Here is a 23810-nt window from a genome sequence, read left to right on the forward strand (position 1 = left end):
GTTGTTCTCTGCAATCACCAGAAAGTGATAGTATCTCACAACTGACTGCCTCTAAGAGGGATGTTCCAATGGATTCCTTTAACCAGGATGCTCAACAAGAGCTGAAGTCAGTCCACTTTAATCATACCCCAGCAAACCTATGAATGCAGTGACTTCTGCATTTCAGCTGGTCAGCCTTCATGGGGCACCCCTAAATGGCACAAGGGTTCTGTAAGCTGTGTACAGCTTGTGATGTGCATTGCCTCCAGGGTGATAGCTGGAGTCTGTCTGAGTTCTAGGAATTACAGGAAATAATAGGAATTATGCACTCTAGAAACTATAGAAAATTCAGAACACCCAAAACTTAGTTAGAGCAATCCCTTAGAATGCAACTGGAATGGAGCAATCTACTGTTTAAGCCAAGCTGAGACAACCACCTAGATAAAGTTCACACACAAGCAGGAAAGATTTTTATTATATTCCCAGTTGTCTTCCTAGTGGATTGCCAGTACATTTCTCCTGCCCTTAATTCAGTGTTTAGCTGAATTTGTCATGTTTAAGGGTGGAAACATAATTATGTAATTTATTTGAATGTTTGTAAGAAATGGAATTCTATTTTTTCTCCATAAATACATATAGGTCTCTCTGATACCCTTGCAATGTGGAAATGTGTGATTCTTCTGCTGCAGAATGAAGATTTGGTAGTAAGGGATGCTGCTTCTGAGGTTATACAAGTGGCACAGTCTCAGAAAAAGAGCAGTAAAGGAACAGGTATGTTAACTTTTCTTCAGTTTTCAGTAATATGAGATACTTGAGAGACAAAAGTATTTCAGTTCTCATCACAAAATTCTTGCTAACTGTAAAATGATCCACATATCTCACAAACGCCTACCATGGAAGATAACAGTAAGTTGAGATTTTACACCCACCATGCCTTATTATTTTGTTTTTACTGTTCTTGGTATAATTTGCAAATGGTTATATGGGTATGTAAAAAGGACAACAGCAGTGTTCAGCTTTATGGTTCTTGCTGTGATGAGTCAACTATCACATAAGGAGTAATGCTGGAAATTATTTAATGCCAGCATTGCTCAAATACAGCACAATGGAAGACACTGTTTGGGTCTCTGGTCATTATATAGCCTGGTCACAGTGAGGAATCCGGAAAAACAGTATTCAACTCATTGATTCGTTATTAGACCTTGAAATCCATTTAGTTCCAGATCAACAAATACAATTCTCAGAACACCCACAATGTGCTTTCAGGGACGAGGGCCCTTCTGTCTGCATGCCCTAGTTTACTCAACCCTGGTAGTTTTAAAATAGCCACAAACTTGAGTAGGCTTAACTAATTAATGTACTTTGCTTCAAGAGTCTTTGCTGAAGCATTCTTCTGTGTGCTGTGAATAAATACGAAAATTGCTTCCAAGCTGCTCTGTCTCTGGTGGACCCTCCTGGTCTGTGCCATTCACTAATGCCTGTACCAGCTTGGCTGCAGTCAGTACAATGTGGTCGGTCCTCTCCACGTGAACTTCTGCTAGACTGTTGATAAAGCAGCTCTGCGGTTTAAAACAACCACGGCAGTAAAAATGTGTGTTTTCTGCTGCTGTAGACAGAAGTAGCTATGAATGTGCTCATGTGGCAGATGTAATTTTGAGCTGGCGCTGTTCAGGCACGGTGCTGTGGGGTAGGAGAAGGAAAAAGGAGGGATGTGTTAAAGATGGCTTTCATCATCCTCTGAGTTCCCACAGCTCTGATTCCAGCACACTCATCACAGCTCTGGTGATTTATCTGGTCCCTGCTACAGCTCTGCTGAGTATCAAGAGTCTCTGCGTATGTGTCTCAGGTCCCTGACAGCGGCATTTTGGGGCTATCCTCAAATACCTCAAGATAGTACTTTCTCTGGAAATACTGCAATGCTGTTCCCTGGCTCCTGTGTTTCGTCCCTTTTTCCTTGTTGTGTCTGCATACCATGGGATACTCCCCTATAGCTGGATGAGATGTTAAGGGCTCTGTCTTCCTAATTAATACCAAGGTGATACCAATACTGCCAATTTGTTAGAGCATAAGTGGCCGTAACTGAGGAAGTAATATAATTGTTTTTTATTCTCAATGTTCCTAATTAGGATAGAGACCCCCTCCCCAAACTTGGGTTAACCCCTTAGTTATACTTAGTTTTGCCTTCCTGTACTTTCACTTAAACTGCTTCTAATGAAATCAACATCTTTTACCTGTTGTGAATAGCAAAGTACGCCACTTTTGAAAAGAAATAATAGTTTCTTTCCTCTTTCATTTAGCATTTCTATTATTGTTCCTTCCTGTCACATTTTTTCCTCGTTAAACTCCTTTTATTTCTCTGTGCTTTGCTTTCTAGCTTTCAGGTTAGGAGGGCAAGGCTTCTCGCCACTGTGGCTTTCGTTTACAACCAGATAAAAATGAGGATTACCTTCTAACATTGTTAGTTGCTTTCATTTACACTCTTTGTGTCGTGTTCATGTGAGATAACGCAGTATGTTTGGGTCTGGGGTTTTCTGCAGACATTTCATGAGTCATTAGTGCTCTCTGTCCTGGACATTTTTAAATGACATTCAAATCTCTCTGTATGTTTTTCTCAGTTTTCATTCTATGGAAATCTGTTCCTTTATCACAGCACTGATTTTAAAATTTCTAAGCTAATACACCAAAATTCACTAGAAGCCATAAAACAGGTCTTTATACCCTTGATTTGATAAAAAATTGTTGGATATTTTACTCTGACTGACTTTTCATTTCCATTATGCGATGATAAATCCATATTGTGGCCCAGCAGTATTATCATGCGATCAGAATACAAGATGACTCAGGAGACCAAGACAAGAAGTGGATGACCAGAATGCCTTTTCCATACACTCTGTAATTGTTTTATCGCCATTAGCACTAGTTAACATGAGAGAGTAAGCGGTCTATTATAATTTCAAGTTTTTAAGTTCATCAGATGTTTTTATGCCCTAGTAGACTTTATATTTCCAGAAACACTGCATTGCACAAAGTGGTTGTTGCGAGTGTCACCTTTTACTGTTGTTAATTTGCTGCATACAAAGTGGGAATGCTGCTCACAAAATCCAAGCGTTGGATTTGCCAGAAACGTTGGCACTAGCTTCGTTATATCTGCTCTTGACAAAACTCTCACCTGTGTGTACAGCGTGTAAAGCAGTAAGCTGTAACTGTAGAAAGACTGAATTGTCAAGTTAGGGAATGAACACCTTAAGTTTCGGATTTATGTCTGAGATCCAAAGAAATCTCTGATTATGGCCTGATAACTCTGATTATGCCTACGTAATTGATAACTGATACAAGCTGGCATCTGCTTTTCCTGTGGCAAAACGCAGCATGAGAGAGCACATACTTGTATGCAACAGCTGGAGTGAGTCTGAATTTTTATTCTGCTTCAGGAGGGTAAGATGTTTGAAGCTGGACTTCTGTTAAATTGTAATAAACTTCCAGATTATTTGCATAGATTGTAAACACAACTGTTACAGGATATTTTTCCCTTGCATGCATGTTCCTGAATTACAGCACACGTGTAGCAATGTGACTGTGTCATGTAATAAGTATTCTCAGGTCATTTATAGGTGGTGAAACTGGAGGCAATTGGTCCTTTCTATTAGAGTGGTTTCACTTCCTGTAACTGCTCCTATCTTGTGTAATTCTTTGAAGTGTTACGTGAGCTCCTGGAAGGGAATATGAACTTCGTTTCTTGTTATTCCCTCATGGCTTTTAGTGAGAGGGGAAAAAAAACAATACATGTATCCTCGAGTAACTGGTCCATGCAGCTTTGGATCACTCAAATGAAGAGAGCAGTAACCTTGCAGAGTCTGAAACCCAGGGTAACAAATGTGATAAAAAAAACTCTGTCAAAATTACAGCCCCCATTTTTAGCTGAAAGGAGAAAAGCTCAGAAGACCAAACACTGACACACAGCAGGGCTCCTATGCTCTGCCCTCCTCTCCCTCAAAACCTCCTACAAAACATGTTTTTTTATCGAAGACAATGACTTCCCCTGATACTGGTAAAGTTCATTTTTATTTATGTTATTCATACAGAAGAACTTGATTCAAATTTGTAATACAAGTAAAAACTTGTAATTATGGGGGGGCAGGGGGTACTGAGGTTGGCTGGCTGCAGTCATTTTCAGAACAGAGCAGGTCAAACAGAATCCTATCTCACTAGAAAGGAGAAAATCTTTTGTTTTGCTTGCTAAAAATAACAGCTTAATAGGTAGTTAAGGTTTTACCGATAACTTGGACAATATAAACCTGATCTGTAACTAGAGGTATTGCATGTACACTTTGTTGTTGTTTCCTCATGCGCTGAGGTGTAAACTTCTGGGGGATTGTTTTATTCCTTTAGTATGAGGGAGGGTGCAGGAAGTATTGTATTCAGTGTAAATGTAGAATAGCTGCTTTGAAATCTAATTAAATTAGTGACCCATGGCTGTGTAAAGTCTAGACCTATTCACAGCAGCGTTGCTTATCCAAGAGGGTTACTCCTTACAAGAAAGCAGATTATTTAAGTCACATGGAAGGGGTTTACTTTCTCTACTGATGAGTGCTTTGCTGAATATCCTGACCAATTCAGTTGCAAGAAGGAAAGTTGTATTCATTGTTGTCATTTTCCTCTGTGTTTTTTTTTATCTAGAGAAGTGCTTCCTAAAGTAAAATTGTCGGTATTAGAAAGCTTGTTGGTATTAGAAACATTTAGATAAACCATTTACCATTATAGCTAAGCCAATACAATTCTAAAAACCAAATATGTTTAGATTAATCTTTATGTTGCTAAATTACCAAATTAACCTGAAATTGGTTTAAGAGCATTTTTAGTGTTGTCAGCATTTGCACCAATTTAACTGGCTTGATTCAGCTCTGACAATTTTAAAAGTGAAGGTGAACAATTAGACTCACAGAGCTGAATAAATCTTTAAATGTGCCTGAATGACATAGGAGCCTAAAAGTCCTTTTGAATGTGATTGAGGCCTTGGGGAACCTCTTCCAGTATTTAGTTGTTCAGAGGTTGGACTGGGTGATCTGGGAGGTCTCTTCCAACCTAGATGATTCTGTGATAGTGTGGCAGAGCAGTACAGGACAGAGGACAAGTTAGCTCGCTGGCGGCTGCGTAGCTGCAGCAGAGCTTCACACAGCATGCGGGGGGTAACTGGGCATGCCCCGAGCAGCACAGTCACTGGACACACAAGCATCTTAGATAGTCAGTCCAGTGTTGTTAATATTTCCCTTGCTTCCAGCACAACTCTGAGGATAGGTTTGTGGCTACAGATGATGTAGTCACTTCTGAACACATTGCTGATAAACTCACTGAACAGAAGTTCAGGTACATTGATCCTGATCCTTCTGTTGCCATTCCACATGCAGTAGAGGGTACTTGTACTCTTGGGTCAGGAGTTTCTTCAAAAAAGGCAATGCAAATCTCTCTTTTATTTTCCAGCATGTTGTTCCCTTCCTGATATATTTGACTCTTAACCTTCAGTAAAATAGTGAAGATGACAAACGTGCTGTTGGGGAAGGGGCGGCACAGGTCTGTGTAGCAGATTTGGTTGAGGTTTTGTGGATATTGGGTATTGACCACCGGTTTAGTGGCCTCCAGTGTCTCAGGCATCCCCTACTGTGTCAGACTAAATGCATTCGGACTTGCCTTTCTGTAACTTTTATTTTGCTTATTGACTAAAGAGTGTAAATGCGTACAAAGGGAGAAGTTAAAATGTGCTGCTGTGGGCAGGAGGGGAATCATTTAATCAGATTAAAGAAGGAAACCTTTGGAGGGTAACTTTGAATTCTTTGCGAGGCTTCAGCATTTGGCTGAATAAAACCTGTCTGTTTGTGCATCACGCTGTCTCAGTGACAGGAAGAAAAGCAAAGCAGTTTGATTCTTATGCCTTTTTCCCCTCACGTGAATATAGACGGTAAATTCAAATATAAACTTTTTTATTGTAGAGTAGGGGTCTCTGTCATGCAGGTGTGTGCAGAAAGGCCTATTTAATTATCTTTTTGGAGGTGGGGTGTGTCAATAAGCCTTTAGCAGAGGTAGGAAAGGAGAAATTAAGATCAGACCATATTAACATGTGAAAGAGAAGAAATCTTGCTTAGATTTATGTTCTTTGATACTATTTCCTAAAAAAAAAAAAAAAAAAAAGTGTACAGGAGTTCTCATACATATGTGCCCTAACAAGATCTCATAAATCACTCAGAAGATAGGAGATAACTCAGGCTGTGTGATATTAACGTAGCACAATGGTCTGGCATTCATCTTCAACACCACAGGTGATATCAGCAAATCATGGAGGAGTGGCATGATCTCAAAACGTGTACCCCAAAGGTCCTTTATGACCAATCCATGAAGTATTCCAGAACATTGGACTCAGATGAAATCTGCTAGTGAAACAGCTAAGCGTAAATGCTGGGCAAAAGTCAATGCTAAAAATACCAGTGTTGGTGGTGGTGTTCAGATGCGTGATAAGAGCATCCCACATACGACACAGGAAACAGTAAAGAAATGCATTTTACTTTGATTATTGCCTCGAGTCCTTGTTGGCATTTGAAACGGAGTGTTTTCAGGCTACTCCTTAAAGTACCTAGAAACCGTGGCCCTAGCAAAAGGAGCTGTTCTTCCACATGTTTACCTTTCGGTGACCATGTTAAACAGATTTCTTAAAGCTTGAATTCATCACAACATCGAGTTAACCCTTTCCTCTTCCCCGGACTTAACTGTTACTTACACAGTGCCGAGTCCTTGCGGGGGGAATGGAGTTGGCGAGGAGCTGGGCGTTGGAAGCTGCGCACCACCGCGTACACTACGCTAGCTCTAAGTCCCTACCTCGCGCTCTCCTGGTGAAGAAGCTAAAGGAGAAGGACTGACGAGATGTGCAGAACTCTCTGTTCTGTATAACCAACACGTTCATCCTCCTGCCAAACCTGGGGACAGATCCACTGCTCTTGCTCTACTTTGGTGCTGGCGTGGCTTTCTAGAGAGGCAAACGGGAGGAGTGTGGTGAATAAAACAAGTTGGGTTACTCTCATCCTGGACAAAGATTAATGTATAGGGTTCAACTTTTCTCATGCACTGGATGACTTGCCCTGATGTTCAGGTTAGGCTAATAGACCTCTTTGTAAGCTGAGGCCTCAAACAACTCCTTTAATTGCATCTCTTAAAACCAGTTCTGGCAGCTGCCTGGCTTTAAGAAATACATGGTAATTACCTGAACGTAAACTAGGGAACTGCATGCATGCACTGTTTTGAGGATGTATTAGCAAGAGTCTGTGGCAGGATCACAGGCGTTAGGTTTCCTCTTCTTGGTTTAAGTAAGACTTGTGCATTTTATTCTCTGTTTAGATTCTTTCGAGATTGATGTAAGGGTTAAAAAAAAACACAGGGTCAGAACTTGGCTGTAGAGTGTGCTGTGCTGAAACTGCCTGGAGCTCTTTCACTACCTAACCCCAAAATGGAGACTTTTAGTGCTGCATGCAGAAGATTGAACATTTTCATTCTAGGTACATGACACTGAACGCTGCTGTGTGAAAAGCTAAGAGCTTCCCGCAACTGAATCAATTTCAAGACCTTCCAACTGCCCTGGGTAGGAAAAAAAAAAAAAAAAAAAAAAACAGCAAATTGGAAAGCTCATCTACAGAGTTCTTACTAACACCTGTGCACCTGTGCTTCTTAAGCTACCTTGAGAGTATTTTATAATTTTGGAGTCTGTTGGCTAGGAAAATCTCCTCAGATCCTGTGATGTGTAGCAGGGCTCTTGGGAACTGTCCACAAGTTCTCAGAGCACTGTGTGGGTTATTGAAAGAAAGCTGCTCATCATGGTAGCCAGAAGATGGCACGTTCCTGGTATTGGAGACAAGTGGAAAGAAGGTTAATGGAATTTTTTTCTGGGATCTGCTCCGGTATTTATTTTGCTTTGTCAGTCTCCATACCTGCATTCTGGTAACCAGATGCACAACTCAACAGAAAGAGCTGGATTTCTAAACCTGCTATAAAAGAGTTGTTTGAGCCAAATGTTGGGATTAAAGGGGAGGAGGCGTTTATCCAACTGGCCCTAGAGTAGTGGAGAGCAGAGAAGGGACATAGACAAGACCCACCCAGGCAGAAGCAGAAGAGGTCACGATAAAAACTAGAAACAACCAAAAGCAGAAAAACCTCACAGCAAAGCAGAGCTGCTCCTGTTGCAGAACAAGATGATTTTCCACAAATGACATTTATTTTAAAAATGTTGTGCGTGGAGACAGTGTAATATCCTATATTAAAAGGATGTTGCTGTGTTCTTCTTGCAACCTCAGTGGCGAAGTGTGAAATAGCAGCGACAGTTTGCAGTATTATAATCAAACACGGTGTAGGACTGTATTCAGAGACACTGTAAGGAGGTGAAAGCTCTTCAGTTATGTTAGATAAAGCGCGTTGAGGACGGGAGGAAAGGTCACGCAGCTGTGTGCGTGTTCCTGGGATGCACTGATGGGGGGGGGGGGGGGGCGGGGCGCTGCTGGGAATGACGGCAAGGCTCTGCGCTCTGAAGTGCACTGGATGTTACCAAAAAGTACCATAGGCTGTGTAAGGCAACATTGCAGATAACGTCCTTATGCTGTCGGTAATTGTAGGATCATAAGTAGAGTAGGGTTCACAGAGGACAACGTGGTGCTTAAAATGGTGCATGGTCGGCCTTCTACTTAAGGGACAATACCTCTAGCCGTTTCTATTTTTTTCCTCTTCCATACTTTTAGAGGTGAGTACTGTACAGTGTAGGATTTATGCAGGACTGTTTAAATCCTGGCAAACTGAGTAGACAGTAGTGCTCGTCAGTGACTACCTGATGACATGACTATGATGACCTTACATTTAAGAAACGTGTTCCAGAAAGCAAAATGACACGTGGTAGAGATTATGAAATACTTACTGTGGCTAGAAGCTATAATTTGGTGTTTTTCACATCTCCTGTAATAGTTCTAGGATGGGCACAATTACAGGTCAGTTGCAAGGATGAAAGAATTGAGGTCTAGAAGTGTAAATGAATCTGGTTTCTCTGCTACAACAAATTTGGTGCTGTTCCAGGAGCAGATTTGACTTGTAGTCTAATTGTACCATCTTTTTATGCTAATATGTGTATTCAAGGTCTTTAACATTTCTTTTACAGCTGAAGTTCTAATTTTATACCCCAAAAATCTCATATTTTAATGAAAACTTTTGGAAAATCTGATAGGGAAGTAATTGCGGTCTATCAGATTGTATTTACAACATGATTGTTTCCTGTTTCAGTGGTGACTCTTGAATTCAAATTTTAGATATTTTCCCGAGATACAGAGGAAAAATAGGCTGAAAAAGATAGAAAATGGGCTTCAATATTTTGTTCAGAAAACTCTTTGGAAGTCAACTTTGGGCTTAGGAACCCATAACTGAATGTGTTGTTTCCCTCTGCTTTTTTTTTTTTTTTTTTTCCTGATGCCATTTCTTTCTTTACTTACAAAACCAGAATAGAAGAAGGCTGTTTATGATCCCCACCTTACCTGCTAAACTTGGAGTCTTTGCCTGAGTGAAATATTAATGGAGAGCCATTTACTTGAAGCCAGAGAGAATTCACATCCTTCCACAGCTATTTATGACACTTCATAGACATATGAAACCAGGTTTTCTGACGTATTCTGTAAAAGTGTTGTCCCCGTTAACAGCCATGGGCCCTCTTGATAGAAGGAAACTAGCACCATTATTGATCTTCTGCCTTTAAAACACTGCACTTTATTTCTGAGAGAGATCTATGCTATCTTAGTCTTCAAAAAAAAAAAAAAAAAATCATGTGTGTTTTATTGGCTTGCTCTTTACTGTGACCAATTATAGAAAAAACAAGTAGCAGTGATAATTGTATTTATCGAAAAAAGGTTTGCAGGTCAGGCCACTAAACTAGGCAAAATCTGCCTCTCCAGTAGTAAACAAAAACTGAAGAACTGATCATGTTCTTCTGAACAGAGTTAAATCATGCTTTCTCTAAATGAGCTGACAGTGCAGAAAATCTGATGCTTTGTAAGCCTATGGAAAAAAAGCATTCTCTTTATAAGTGAGTGGAAGAATGTCAAGGGATGCTAGGGGAAAAGAAATTGTAGTATCTGCCCTACACCGACTTGTTCTTAAAGGTAAGTCATGAAGAGCTGTGGTGGATTTTTAGTTTGTTTAGTCAGTTGGTTTTATTCTGTTTTGCTTTCTGTAGCTGGCATTCTACATTCATAATTTGGAGCATGCTGAGAATCAACAATGTTCAGCTTCATCGTCATATCTAGAATTTTGAGATGAGATCTCAACAGAGGTGATGGAAGTTCCATGATATATGAAGACTGCAAGCCCTAGCATAAAGCTGTGTGACATTTTGCTGTGGTATTCAGTATTCATACCAAGATTCAAATGTATTACTTGAATAAATGGACTCCAGCTTTACTGGTTTGGAAAAGCTGAAATGAAAATTTGAAATACTGTTGTCCTTTATCTGTAAAAGCGAAGTCTGAGCACACACTGCACTGTTTGGAGGCCAGTTGCTACAGTTCTATAATTCACAGAATCATAATTTTATTCATACTGCTCTTTCCCTTTCACTCTTGCTAGGAAAGGGTGAAACTATCCCAATATATTTATTTTTGAAAGACCAGTTGCTACAAACTTGAGCAATTTGATACAGGACAGTTATTCAAAAACAATATATTTTTTAAGGCAGATTGTAGCAAAACGGTCAGACAAAAACAACAATGGAAAAGAAACCCTGTTACATTAAGAAGAATTGTTCAATGATTAACAAGTAGGGAAGGGGAATAGGCGAAAGAAAACCACTAGAATTATGAAAGGTAGTTATATACAATTCAAAAGAAAATAACTTATTTTTACAGGGAGCTCACTGTCTCGTAGCATACAACCAGGCATTAGCCATGATTGAAAACTGGGATAGGGAAGCTGGTGGTAACTTGTCAATCATTCATTATTTGGCATGGGTGAAAGCTGGCGCTGGTGTAAGCAGGACTGTGCGCAAAGTCTTGAGTTACTCATAACCTGCAACTGTCCCCGTCCTCCTCGGATTGCTTAAGACAGAGAAGGTCACATGAAGGAAAAAAGTCAAGATGGATGTGGCCCAACATCTCTGATATTTTTGGTATCTTGACCATCTCCCTCACAGGGCAGTGGAGAGCAGCATTCTGGAAGGTCTGATGTGAAAGATGAGCGAGAGGCTTGGCTACGTGCATGCGGGCACACGTGGTGTGCTGTGGAAATGCTCAGATGGGATAACAACTGAAAGCATGTGATGCACTGGAGAGCTTGCGAAATTTTACAAGTTTGTAATTACTTAATTTCATATCCTTGTTACCTCATAGCCCTAAGTGTGCAAAACTTTTAAAGTCTTATCTCAGTACTGTAGGCATCTAGTTTGCACACTGCTCATATTTAGGTTAAGTAGATTATAATTTAAATATTCATCTGTATTATACATAGACTAGGAAGATGTATGCTGAGAAATACGTGTCTAATGCTATGGGTCCATTATTTTTTGGAAATATATTGCTCATGGAAAACCCTAATTGACAGCTGCGGAAGAATGAAGGTCTTTCAGCAACAGAGGTATAACAGAGATGTCAACAGGGCATGTTTCCTCTTGTTCTGCCCTATGCATCAAACTTCATCATAAAACACCAGCTCTGAAAACATGACACTGATAGCCTGCACAAAGTATTTGTCCCCTGCAAGGCCCAAGGCAGGCCCGTAGCATACTTATATTTATTTGCAATGTCATTGTGCACCGAGAGGTGTTTCACCAAGGAGGAGGAGACAATGCACTTCTGCGAGCAGATTTCTGCACGCCATTTCATTTGGGTATGTGTGGGTGGGAGCGAGGCAGGGAACGTAAATATCTTTGCAGACCAACCTAAACCACCTCCTTGTTTTCACGTAAGTCAGCATTCAGCATTTTTAATGACCGAGATAGAACCTACCAGTGCCAGAGCCAAAGCAGCACTGTAGAATGAAAGATGCTTTTAGTGTATTACCAATTCCCCAAGCCATAGCCTTTCCACTCATTTGGTTGCTTTAATTAGTGGTGTGGCGGGGGTGGGGGTGAAAGCAGTCATGGGACACAATGGGCCCTTACTTCAAAACCTAAGATGTGTAAAAGTCAACTTCTTTTTTCCTATAATCAGTTCCAAATGAGCTCTTACAAGGGGAACTTGGAACTGGCTTGGCTGAACAAATTGATTTCTCACGCATGTGAAAGTCAAGTTAAACATCCTTGGGAAGCCTAGAAATTTAAATTTCAAGAATTAGATTTTTTTCATACAGGGCTTTTGATTGTTAGATGTAGAACAAGACTGTTGAAATCATTTTGAGGAGCAGAATTATTTATGGTAGTTGCTTACAGTACCAGTGTAATGCCACTTTCGCATGTTTTTAATTTTGGTCTTTTGCACGGTCTGTGCTGTGTTAATGATCACCTTGTCATGCTAGCAGTGGAAAACGTTTGTATAAATAATTCCCACTGGTAAGATGAAAGTGTTAACAGAAATATTTCAGTGAAGGTCTTGATTAACTTATACACTTGGCTTGATCACAGCAGAGGTTAGACTTACAATATCTTATTACCAGGACTAATAAAACCCATTCATTTTTTCATGCTCTATGTTAATTACCCTTTTACTTTCCCTCATGTGCAGACACACACAAAAGCTTATTGCATGTTTGTGTTGAAGACCACAGTTACACTTAGTAGATTTTTTCTCACCATACTCATTTTTACAAATTCATTCCCAAACAAAACTTAGCATGTAGCTGTTTAGACTACAGGGTGCTCAACTTAACCTACATTTGCTGTAAACATTAAAAGATGGATTTTTTCTCATTTCCTCCTACTTACTGAAAGGCCTATCTAGTGTACAGACATAAAGATGCACAACAAAGTTTAAATTCCATGATATCTTTAATTCATATTCCCCAAACGTAAGTTATCCAAGTAAATCACCATATTGCAATATAGTATATACAAACACGCCATATTCTCTTACCACCACATCTCAGAAATGTCCAGAAAACAAGGTATGTCCTGTGATTTCTGAAGTCTAACGGGTAGAGTTAAATAAATGGTATTAATGAACAAATCAACGGTCCTTCAGAAAAGATGTTTCCAATATTATTTTCCTTTTTCTAAAGCGATGTGTGATGCACAGACTAGTTTAATCAGGGAAAATCATAGTGAGATGAGAAATGGTCTCTCGGGTTATGTCCCAAAGTACTGAGGACTTGATAGTATGGAGCTGATGACTTCGAGCTCCCATAATGTGAGGTTGGTACAAACCCTGGAATAGAAATTCAGCAGGATGTAAGGAGATCCTGGAGTTAGGGAGGTAGGTTATGGCCTTCCCTGGAGCAAGCTCCTTTGGAACAGGTGGACTGAAAAATAAGATATTACAGACAGAAAGAGTCTTTGTGGTAAAGATGTACATGTCTGTGTTAGAGACCTGTGCCAATATGGGGTGTAACTGCGTGTGGCATCTTTAAAAGTTCCTTGAGCAGTGGAATGAAAGGAGATTTTTTTTTTTTTTCATGGATTTGTTTTGCGGATAAGTGGATTTTCTCATGTTTAATCACTGAAGTTTCAGTTTTTCACTAGGTGGGATGGTAAGTGGGTCTCTTTTCCCTACCTAGCTGGCTGGTTACGTAGAAGCAAGACTTCATGTTTTGGATTCCTTTATCCCTTTTGTCCGTCAGGGTTGAAATTGTGCAGCTGGTTTAGAGGTTGTGGTGGGAAACCACGTACGCAGGAGCATGCCTGCTGATTTCCTTATTTTTTTATTTTATTTTATTTTATTTTAAAAGGGGGAGGGGGGGGACAGACAGAAATCCCTTTGATGTTGTTTACTCTTACAGACTGCCAATGTGATTGGAAAAAAAAATACACCAGCAGCGTGACCAGCACTGTGACTGTTTTCTGTGCAATAAGTGCCACCTACATCTCCACCTCCTCCGACTTCACCCTCCCAATTTCTAGCACCTTCTCAGCAGAACTTTCCTTGACTTCTGTTAGCTCACAGCCTATTGCTTTTTTTTTTTTTTTTTGTCTCCATCTTCTCTTTATAATTTGTCTTGTAAATCAGATTGTGCATGAATTGTGTATTTTTATAAGCAGGGTTGATGGTCTATTGGTAGCGTTCCCTGACACTTCTCATAAAATCTTATTTTTCGACTACTCGTGTTAATTCTTAATAGTTGGTACTGACATTTGCCATACTGTGAAGAATTTTATTTTATTTTATTTTATTATTTATTACGGTAGACATGAATCTATATGTGAAGTTAGGGAAGTATGCTTTCTTTATGCAGGCCACAAAAAGAATTTCAGGCCTTTTCTTTTGAATTCTCTAACATTTATGCATTGAAGCAAGCTACGCTGGTAAAATATGTACAAATTTCACTGAGAAGTAGGACTATAAAATGTCTTGGTAGAGACTTTAAGGAGCCTAGAAGCTAAAACCTGCAAAGACTTTTGTGTTCACTAAGCAGCTTAAATTTCTGTGCTCCTGCAGCACGTACCTGTGCTCCCAGAAGGAGCCCCAAAAGGACTCTGCAGTTGTTGCTGGGGGCAGCCGTGGGCCAGGCTGCCTTTACGTGCTTGAAATGAAAGCTCCTGCACTTTCAATAATACCTGTGGGTGGTCAGCAAATACGAGAAATGTGCTGTCGTTTCTGGTTAGGGAAGGGAAAATGGTTAATCAGAAAAATTTCTGTGGGCTGTTGAAACAGTCGAGCTGAACTGGTGAGAGTAAGGGAGCTGGAGCTGGATCCCCGGTCTGGTTAGGTGAGGAGCCGCCTTCTTGCCAGTGTGAGAGGAGGAAATAAAGGAGGAGAAAGATCTTTAATGAAAATCGTGGTGAGAGGAGGCTGGACTGGGTCCAGCAGAAGAAGAATGTAGAGGATAAAAGGGGAACTTTCCTGCATTTTGGGATATAGTGTGACTGGAGGTGGTTAAGAGGCTGAGTGTCAAACCCTGAGTTTTCAAAGGAAAAGAAGAACTTACCTGGCCAAGATAATTAGACATGTGTTATGATACTGGGGGGTCTGCTGACAGGGATTAGATAGACCCGGGAGCAGTGCTGTCCATACACCCCACATCTTCTGCGATGTTACCATTCCCTCTTACTCCACTAGTTTCCAGCTGCAGATGTCTGAGTGGCCAGGCTTGTGGTACCACTGTTTCTCTGACTCATGAGCTTCAATATAATGTCATATTACTTGGATAAGGTACAGATTTCTTTTTCTGTTTTTAAATTTGAAAAATTACACACATATATTGCCATCTTCCCCCTTTCCTTACGCTACGGATATTAGTAAGATGTGAGATTGTAAAGCCAGGTATTTAAAAAAAAAAAAGAAAAAGGAAATGCAACCTTAATTATTGTGTGCTGCATGTACTAGGGACTAGCTACCTTATCACAGGGCGTTTTTTCATTTGATTGTTTTGTTGTTTTTGTTTTGGTGTGTTTTTTTCTTTTTTTCTTTTTTTTTTTCAATAAGTTCTTGTACAATTCAATAAGCAAGACAGGTTTGCTCTAATGATGAATCAGGAACATACAGCATAGGAAATATCTCCAACAGTTATTACCTCACTTGCAAAACTGAAAGTGACAAAGTAATACAGGATCACAAGAAGGAACATGCCAAAGCCATTTAGTTTTCCTCTTGTGATTTGCATCGTATCCCTGCCTCTCCCAGAGAGCTGTTTTGTGCAGGTAAGCAAGTCACTTCAACCAGAGTTTGGAAAGGAGGTCACTTGTTTGCTGAGTGCTCAGCAAGATTCCTTGGAGGCATGATTTGCAGGAGTTAAGAGCACATACAGCAGAAGCCAGAGGCAAATGCATTTCAAGTATTAAAACACGGGATGCTGAATACTCAGAAAACAGGTCATGATGTCTAAGGTTGGACATCTAAAATCAGTCAAGATTTTTTAATCTTAATCTTCAGGTCTCTCCTCTCTGTCGGCAGAACACAGGTAGTGCCATTTCTTCGTTCTGTGGACATCGTACAAAAGCAAGTGACTTGGGAAGTAAGTACTCCACATAATGATGAATGAATGAGAGTCACATGCTAGCTAGCCATTCTGTCTTCCTCACCTGCTTGGACTATTGAGAAATATGTGGGATGAGAGGTTCAAAGCTATGTGTTAAATGAGGAAAGAATAGAAAGAGAGGTTTCTTTCCAGTGACTGGGAATTCCCTGGTGTTGCACAGTTGATATCTGTGTTCATATGCAAGACATTTTTTTCTTGTTATCTTGTGCAAGGACCACTTATTTTCAGGGTATATCAGTATATTGGGGAGAGCACTCAGCATTATCTCAGTTCCCTCTCAGCTGAAGAGACACAATGCAATTCCTCAAAGGACTTTGAAGGAAATGGAAAAGGCAAACGTAAATTCTGTTCTATACAAGTCTATTTGTATATGTGTTAGACTTTCCACTGAAGAACTCTGATTACTGATGGAATAGTATTCATCAGTCAAGGAGTCCATGTATATATTCACACTGTATGCAGGACCAAGCAGTTCCTGCTTCTCCTGTAAATTCACTTGAGAGAAGATCTCACAGTGATTCATGCAAGCCATGTTATGATTCAATGATCACCTCAGTGTGTGAAGGCCCTGAAGTGGTGGTGTGGCTGATGGAGATGCAGGTGAAGTTGCAGGTAGCCACCCCTCTGATGTCTGGGATAGGGACGTGACAGCCAGCAGTTTGCTAGCAAGGCTTGAGCTAGCTGTTACTTATTTGACTGCAGTTGTTGGAGCTTAAATTGGAGGTATAAATAGGCTGAAAGATTTCCAGAGAGGTGCGGACATGCCCATATAAAGAAAGGGAAATGTCCTGGGTTGCGGAAGCTGCAAAATCCAGAAATTGCCTAGGAGGCAAGAGTTGTGTGAAAGAAAAATGGGATTCTTGCTTTCGGGTGAAATTTGAATATCATCTTGGTAATTCATCGTCTTAGTCCTGATATCAGAATGTCCTGAGCCACACTGGTGTGATTAGGATCAAGAAGCCTTTGTGTTGATGCAGAGGAGTGAGGAGTACATGAAATGCTTCATTTCACTGTGGTATATCTGAAAGGAAGCCTAGAAACCAACTCTCAGATGAAATCACTGGTGTGTCATCCTACCTTTGTGAAGGGCAGGTAGATCTCTGATGGGCTGGATGCTGTTGAAAATGTTTTCTGAGTTGGGTATTTTTCATTCAGGATTGAGACGTGCAGCTGGGCTTGTAATTTGTCTATCAGACACCTGCAGGAGAACTTCTGCTAAGTGACACGTAAGCTCTCAGAGCTGGTTGCTTTGGGCAGATCAGCTCCTGGTAGAGTTGACGGGCATGTGGTGCATGTGCCCTAGCAGCAGCATTTCTGCCTCTCTTCTCTGCTAGTGCTGCTTACGGAGGTGTGCTGAATCGGGACACCTCCTGAGGCTCCTGAGCTTGGTAAAAGGTGGAATCTCTTCCTTGGGGTGGACTGAAAGATGCCCCATGATCATAGAGGAGCCTTTAAGCCTTTTGAAGTTGTGGGTCTGTACTAGCCTAGGAACTGGAGGGGAGCTGTTGAAAGGAAGAACCCTGGCACATCAGCCTGTCTGTAGACCACAGCTGTGCAGTCAGGTAGACTTTCTTCAACAAGATGCCAGCAAACTATGTAACAGCAGATCCGATAGACTGCATGGAGAGCTACTTGCAAGTGGGCATTAAGATCTTGACAGGGAAAGGAAGAATGTCCTCTCACTCACCTGTTACTCACGCACTTGCAGTGTGAATGAATTCGTTGTTACGGTAGTTCCTACAGTAAGGGTGTGTTCACAAACTTAATGATAGTACTATGGCATTGTGTATGTGTGTGAAGATGCCAGCAACAAGATAAAAATAACACTGCCTGTGAGCTGTTCTTTCAACACAAGTTTCATCCCTTTGTCGTATTCATCTGTTGTCTCTCTGGACTGTGTATGTTGGAAGGGTTTGATGCAAGGGTTCTTTTCATCAGGTCTTTGTGTAGTGAACACCATCTGTGGGGTTTTGCACTTTTAAGTCTATACTCTTAGATGCTGAGAAGATACGTGGGATTAGAGAACTGACCAAAAGAAGATGAAAATATATCATGACCCTTTTGACAAAAAATATTTTATGTAAGATTTATGGTCCTTTCCATAAGAACAATCTTAGTTCGTTTCAAATGTCATCCTTTTTAATAAGTAAAATGAAACAAAAATAAAATGAAATACAAATCATCTTTACCTAAAAACAGCCTCTCCCTATACTATTTAATTATAAGGTATACTGATATATATTATATCAGTACAGACAGGAAGACTGAATTGCTGAGGTTCCCAACTTACTTTTTGCTCCTCTGCTCATGAACACGTACATTCAGTAAATGGCACGTACTCCTCATACTCCTCAGATGATTTGTAGTCAGTTGGCAAGGGTCTTCTCTACTCAGACATGCTTAATAGCCCCAGCTTGCTTACAGCAATATACGTTACTCTGCATTGTCCCACCCTTTACACAGAACTGCTGGAAGAAAGACAAGGCATACCGATGTAAGTTAACATTCAGAGAAAACGTAGAACAAGGTCAAAGCACACCGTAACCGAAGTGGTCTTGAGTAGTTCATTTTTTTTCTATGTTTATTTGAAAAATGTCCAATAATCTAAAATTACTCCAAATTCAAGTAACTCAAAAGTGAACAGTTTGCTTAGCAGTTGTCAGCAGCTGCAGCAAGCATGGAGTTTGAACACGGGCTATTGTAACAAAAAAACAAACCTCAGTATGTTGTTGCATTGGTACTTAAATGTAGAAATACAGAGCATGTTTAGGCCTGTATTTGCATCTAGCAAAAAAACAAAACAAACAAACAAAAACAAACAAACAAAAACCACTAACATAACTTTAGTATTTCATATCACTTAGTTTAATTAAAGAAAAAGGAGGGAGAACTACATCATTAAAACTCATGTTCCTTAGGAAGATTTATTGGGTTGTATGGTACTTGTTAAAATCACTGGCTTTGCATCGGGAAAGTAATATTATTTTTAAAATCACGTTATATAAAAATGTGTAATCACTGCGGCTTCTTATTTTGTATTCCCAAATTTATTTCCACACCTTGCAAGTTATTCTCAGCCCTCTTATACAATGCTAGATCATCACAGGGGTGAAGGAACTGTTTGCTTTGTAGAATACAATGCCACTAATTAAAGTTGAAAGTGAATGGACTGAATTAGAATCAGCTCATCCATCAAGGACTGGCTACTGATTATTTACTGACAGCGCTTCATTTAGCTCTATTAATTACACGGTGACACCGTTACGTAAAGATTACGAGTTGTTATGGTCCTGAAACTTAAGAAAAAACACACAAAAGATAAGTGTATGTGCTCAGTCCTGGAGTCCAAAAGTGGTAAGTGTTAAATGGAGTGTTCATGTGAATAATCTATTAAGTGTTTTGTTTTTTTTTCTTATCAGCATTTTAATTGCAATTGAGTAAACAGGGCAGCAGCTTACAGATCTCGACAGGCTCCTTATGCAAGCTGTGATGGCAGTGGCTGTGACACGTAGTAATGAAGGAAAGCCTGCCTTGTCATTACTGCTTTAAAAATCTTTTTATTTATTTTAATGTAACCCTGAATTATATTGGGTTTCAGGCACTATGGAGAGAAGAATTTTATCTACATTCTCCTGCATTGATTACCCACACATTCCTCATCCCTTTATCCCTTCTATAATGAACCTTTTACCACCAATCTCCAGACACTAAAGTCCCAGCTAGGTTGCAAACTGGCCCCCTATGTTCCTGCAGCACAGCTGTAACACACATCTCAGTCACATCTGGTAATCTTCCTCGGTGCTAAGCAAAAAGTTCCTTAATTGGAACATGTCAATAATAAGCGACTTTGGTCATACATTTAGTTCTAGCGAAACTAATTTAGAAACTGAGAGTATGCATCTTCGTTTATCCAACACATACCTAATTTGAGTTAAACATATTCTCATTGGCAATGTTCTAAACAATTAGCTGAAAAATAATATATATATATATATATATATATATATATATATATACACATATATATATATATATAATTTTATTTTTTTTTTTACCTTCCCAAAAGTAATGGGGGTTTCTGTGGGTTTATGCAGGGGGTATTGTTTTTTTTTGCTCTTTAAATTGGAGCGTGCCTTTGGGGGGCAGGAGGCATGTTTCAGAAAAAACGGTAATGCAAGTGGTAAAGTCCAAATGCTCATTTCCTGTGAAAGATCTGTTAGCTGTGGTTGTTTTGTAATAAAACCCTTTGTGCAAAGGAGGCATGGCATGTATGGGAAGAGCTTGTCTATACACACACGCACATACATTTAAAAAATAATTCGGAGATGGAAAATACTGTTCTGTTCACATTCCAAACATGGGCTTGAAAAGACGAATAAGATGTTTATGCTTTTCTGTTCAAGAAGGGACCTTAATTTTCTGCTTGGTCCTGAGCTGTGAGTTTCCATCATAATCAGAGATGTTATTAACTGAGATCTGTTTATAATCAAAGGCAAAGCTGAGAGCAACGTTACAGCCGCTATACTCCGAGACTGCAACTATTAAGAAATTAGTTTTGATTAGTTTGTTTTGTAATAGTGTTGTGTTTTGACATCCTGTTGCATGATGTCAGGAAGGGCCTCTTCTTAAAGTCATCCTGAAAAAGTGTGGCTGTAAAATAGATTCAGGCAAGAAAATGGAAAACAGATGAGGTAGTTGTACGTCATCTAGGGAATGGTATTTCTCGAGAGGATAGAAGTGATCTAATTGCCTTTGATTTTATGAAACACTATAAAAAGAAATCTGCTTATATATTAGATTTTACATAAATGGTCATTTTAAGAACTGGAAATTTTGATGTTTGTAACTTAAACTGACACAGTGCAATGAGCAAGCACCCTTTCAAACAGTCATCTGTGAACTATCTGGAGGCCCCAGTTAGTGTTTTTATGTTCTTTTTTTTTTTTTTTTTTTTTTTTTTTTTTTTTTTTTTGTGTGTGTGTGTGTGTGTTGTTCTACCTCTCAGTTGTCCTTTTTCAATCTGTAGAGGCCGAGTGGGAATGAACACCCCTTTACTTTCCATCCCTGCCACTGCCTTTCTTTTTTCCAGTTGTTTTCCTGGTGGTCAGACACTTGTGTGCTGCACTGCTGCAGAGCTGCGTGATTCCTGTCTAACTCCAATGAGAACACACAAACAGGTGGTCTCAGCATAAGAAATGTGGTTTCCAACCTCACTTTATTTACCAGTTTATGAAACTTTTAGGATGGACCAGTGGGATTTGTTTATTTATTTTAATCTTAAGACTTTTTAAGTTTGGGGAAACGTGTATATATCTGCAGCTATGTGTCACTTGGGCTCTCTTCTACTTGATATGTTAAGAATTAGGGGTAAACTTGATTATTACTTAACACCAGAAAGAAAACCTTCAATGCTATCAAAAGTGAGTATTGATTCAATAGCTGAAATTTTCAGTTTGCAAATCTAACCTTGCAGGTTTTAATGACTGTGGTGCTCGACCTCCCATCTTTTGGATGGCAAACAGATCTCTTGCTGATATTCATCACCTTGTTCAGGTGATGTATCAGCCTGAGATTAATCCCCATTTTTGCCAAGCAAAACTTGGAGCTTTTGTGGGTGTAAATGTACATGCTTGTCTCTGAAGCAAGAGTATTGTCACCTTACTTTACGGGGGTGCTACAAGGTACTGTATTGATAGTGACGCAGTAGTGGCTATTCCTAGGTAGGTAGGCAACACTCTGTGGAAAGAGGTTAAAAAAAAAAAAAAAAAAAAAAAAAAAAGATTTTACCACATTAGAATACGCCTGGTCTACCTAAAATGCTTTCTGTAATTTTGATGTCAATTTATCCTTTATGTTTTCCTTGAAGACATCCTTGCTGTTGGTACACTATTCGTCGTGTGGCCTCCTCTCAAGACTACTGCACTGAGCTCCCCCGTAGTGCTTCTCTTTGCGTTTGCTCCGAACACAGTGCATACACTTCTCCAAATTGCATTACCCTTTGTTCTAAAATTAACTTCAGTTAACAGTTTCCAATATAAAAACAATTACAAAATGGCTTCTTAAGCAAGGAATCTGTTCTGCTTTTTTATTTTGCCTATATTTTATCACGGTTGTTGCTGAAATCTTGTGTGTGTGTGCTCTTAATATATCCTTTCAGCTCTCCATAATATCGCTGAGGGTTTAACAGAGAACAATTGTATAGTTTGAGGACACGTAATAGGCTACTAGAAGAAATATTTACATCTGGCATGATCAAAGCTTTTGGAGTATATGAATGTGCGTGTGGGAGGTCTAATTTTTATGTGGGTGGATTAACAAAGAAGACTAAAACAGTGCAGTACTTAACCCCTTTCCCTTTATGAAAATTCACTTCCTGAAAATGAAAAAAACATGTAGTACCTGATGGTTATCTCTTGTTTTTCATTTCAAGGAGTAGTATTAATTCTGCTTGTAGTTACTTGTTGGAGGTGCAGAGAAATTTTTCTATTTCAGCCCCTATGATGGCTTATTTAACAAGATGCTTATCTTGCCTGTGATGTTTTTGTGTGTTGGAACTTAAATATGTTTAAAAATTTTTAAAACAGATAAGTGATCATTCTGACACAGTCTGATAGCCTGTTGAACTGTTGTGGTGGGAGCACTACGACACTTCCAGCGCTTGGCAATCGCTACATCTTCAGGTTCGGTTTCTGCTGTTCTAGTTCCTGTGGCTATCAGCTGTAAGCGGCTTCCAGAAATCTGTCATTTGAAGTTGTTTGGTTTTTTGTTTGTTTGTTTTTCAGTTTCTTAAAATAAATAGTTACTTATATATTATGAAAGGCTATTAATAGCCACTTGAGTCATCTCTGCTAGTATTTTGTTCACATGACTGATGGTGGAGTTTCGGGTTATGGCTGGCCAGCCCTAGCAGCTTGCTGAGGGGGAGGTCTTGCTCTCCCTCCTGTGCTCCGAAGGGGACACGGGACCTTCCCTTCCCCAGCTCCCAGCCCTACCAGATCTGGCTGCAGGGTCACCAGCTCCGCTTGCTCGCCGAGCAGCACCTACGCAGTGAGGTGCGTGCCAAATTCCTATTTTGTTATTTTGAGCGTTCGCTTACCACGTGCTCAGCAGGGTACCTGAGCTGGCTCGCGGGAAGCATCGGGAGGCCGTGACCAGAGGCTGGGGTGTGTGTGGGAGAACCACCTGCCCTTTTTGCCCCCGGTGAACTTCAGCGTGCTCAGACCACTTTCTGAAGTCCTAGCATGAGTCATGAGCACAGTATCAAATAATCTCTAATCCGTGGCTTCTTGAAAATCAGTCAAGTTTTACAGGCAAGCTGCGATGTGAGGCGCAGCTCTTGTCACCAGTTAATACGTCACTGAAGACACGTACATTCGTTTTCAGAAGACACAACACCTTCTGTGGGTATCTTTAAAGATCATGTACGTGCTTACGGCATCCATTGCTGTTACTTTGAGAGCAATAGCACGTTCTCCCCTCTGAAAGCACTGTATACCTATTAAGTCAGGGGTATGCACATAACTGTGCTTGCTGTTCTTCATCTAGATAACTTCAGCAGTCAAAATCTTATGGGGTTGCGGCACCTTCTCTGGATACTTACACCATCCTTTTGTTGCCCTTGTGGCAATGGGAGTCTCCACACCAGTTCCTGCACTATTCTAGCATTAAATATTTGTGTGAACTGCTATCAAAGTCAGTTGGTGTCA

At 40.0% G+C, this 23810-nt stretch overlaps 1 protein-coding gene across 2 annotated transcripts in view; it reads left to right on the top strand.

Moving 5' to 3' along the window:
• THADA (THADA armadillo repeat containing) overlaps positions 1–23810 on the top strand; it is a 161304-nt gene that overhangs the window by 131752 nt on the left and 5742 nt on the right. The window contains exons 36-37 of one of the 2 annotated variants that reach the window (XM_084285394.1): positions 619–750; positions 10223–10353. In XM_084285394.1, coding sequence (XP_084141520.1) covers positions 619–750; positions 10223–10242 — 152 coding nt within the window. In that variant the 3' untranslated portion in view covers positions 10243–10353. Of the gene's footprint in view, positions 1–618; positions 751–10222; positions 10354–23810 lie in introns of those variants that run through there. The other variant, XM_084285393.1, reaches the window with a different exon arrangement.

This window comes from Netta rufina, assembly GCF_964035555.1.
Source record: "Netta rufina genome assembly, chromosome: 3".
NCBI lineage: Eukaryota > Metazoa > Chordata > Aves > Anseriformes > Anatidae > Netta > Netta rufina.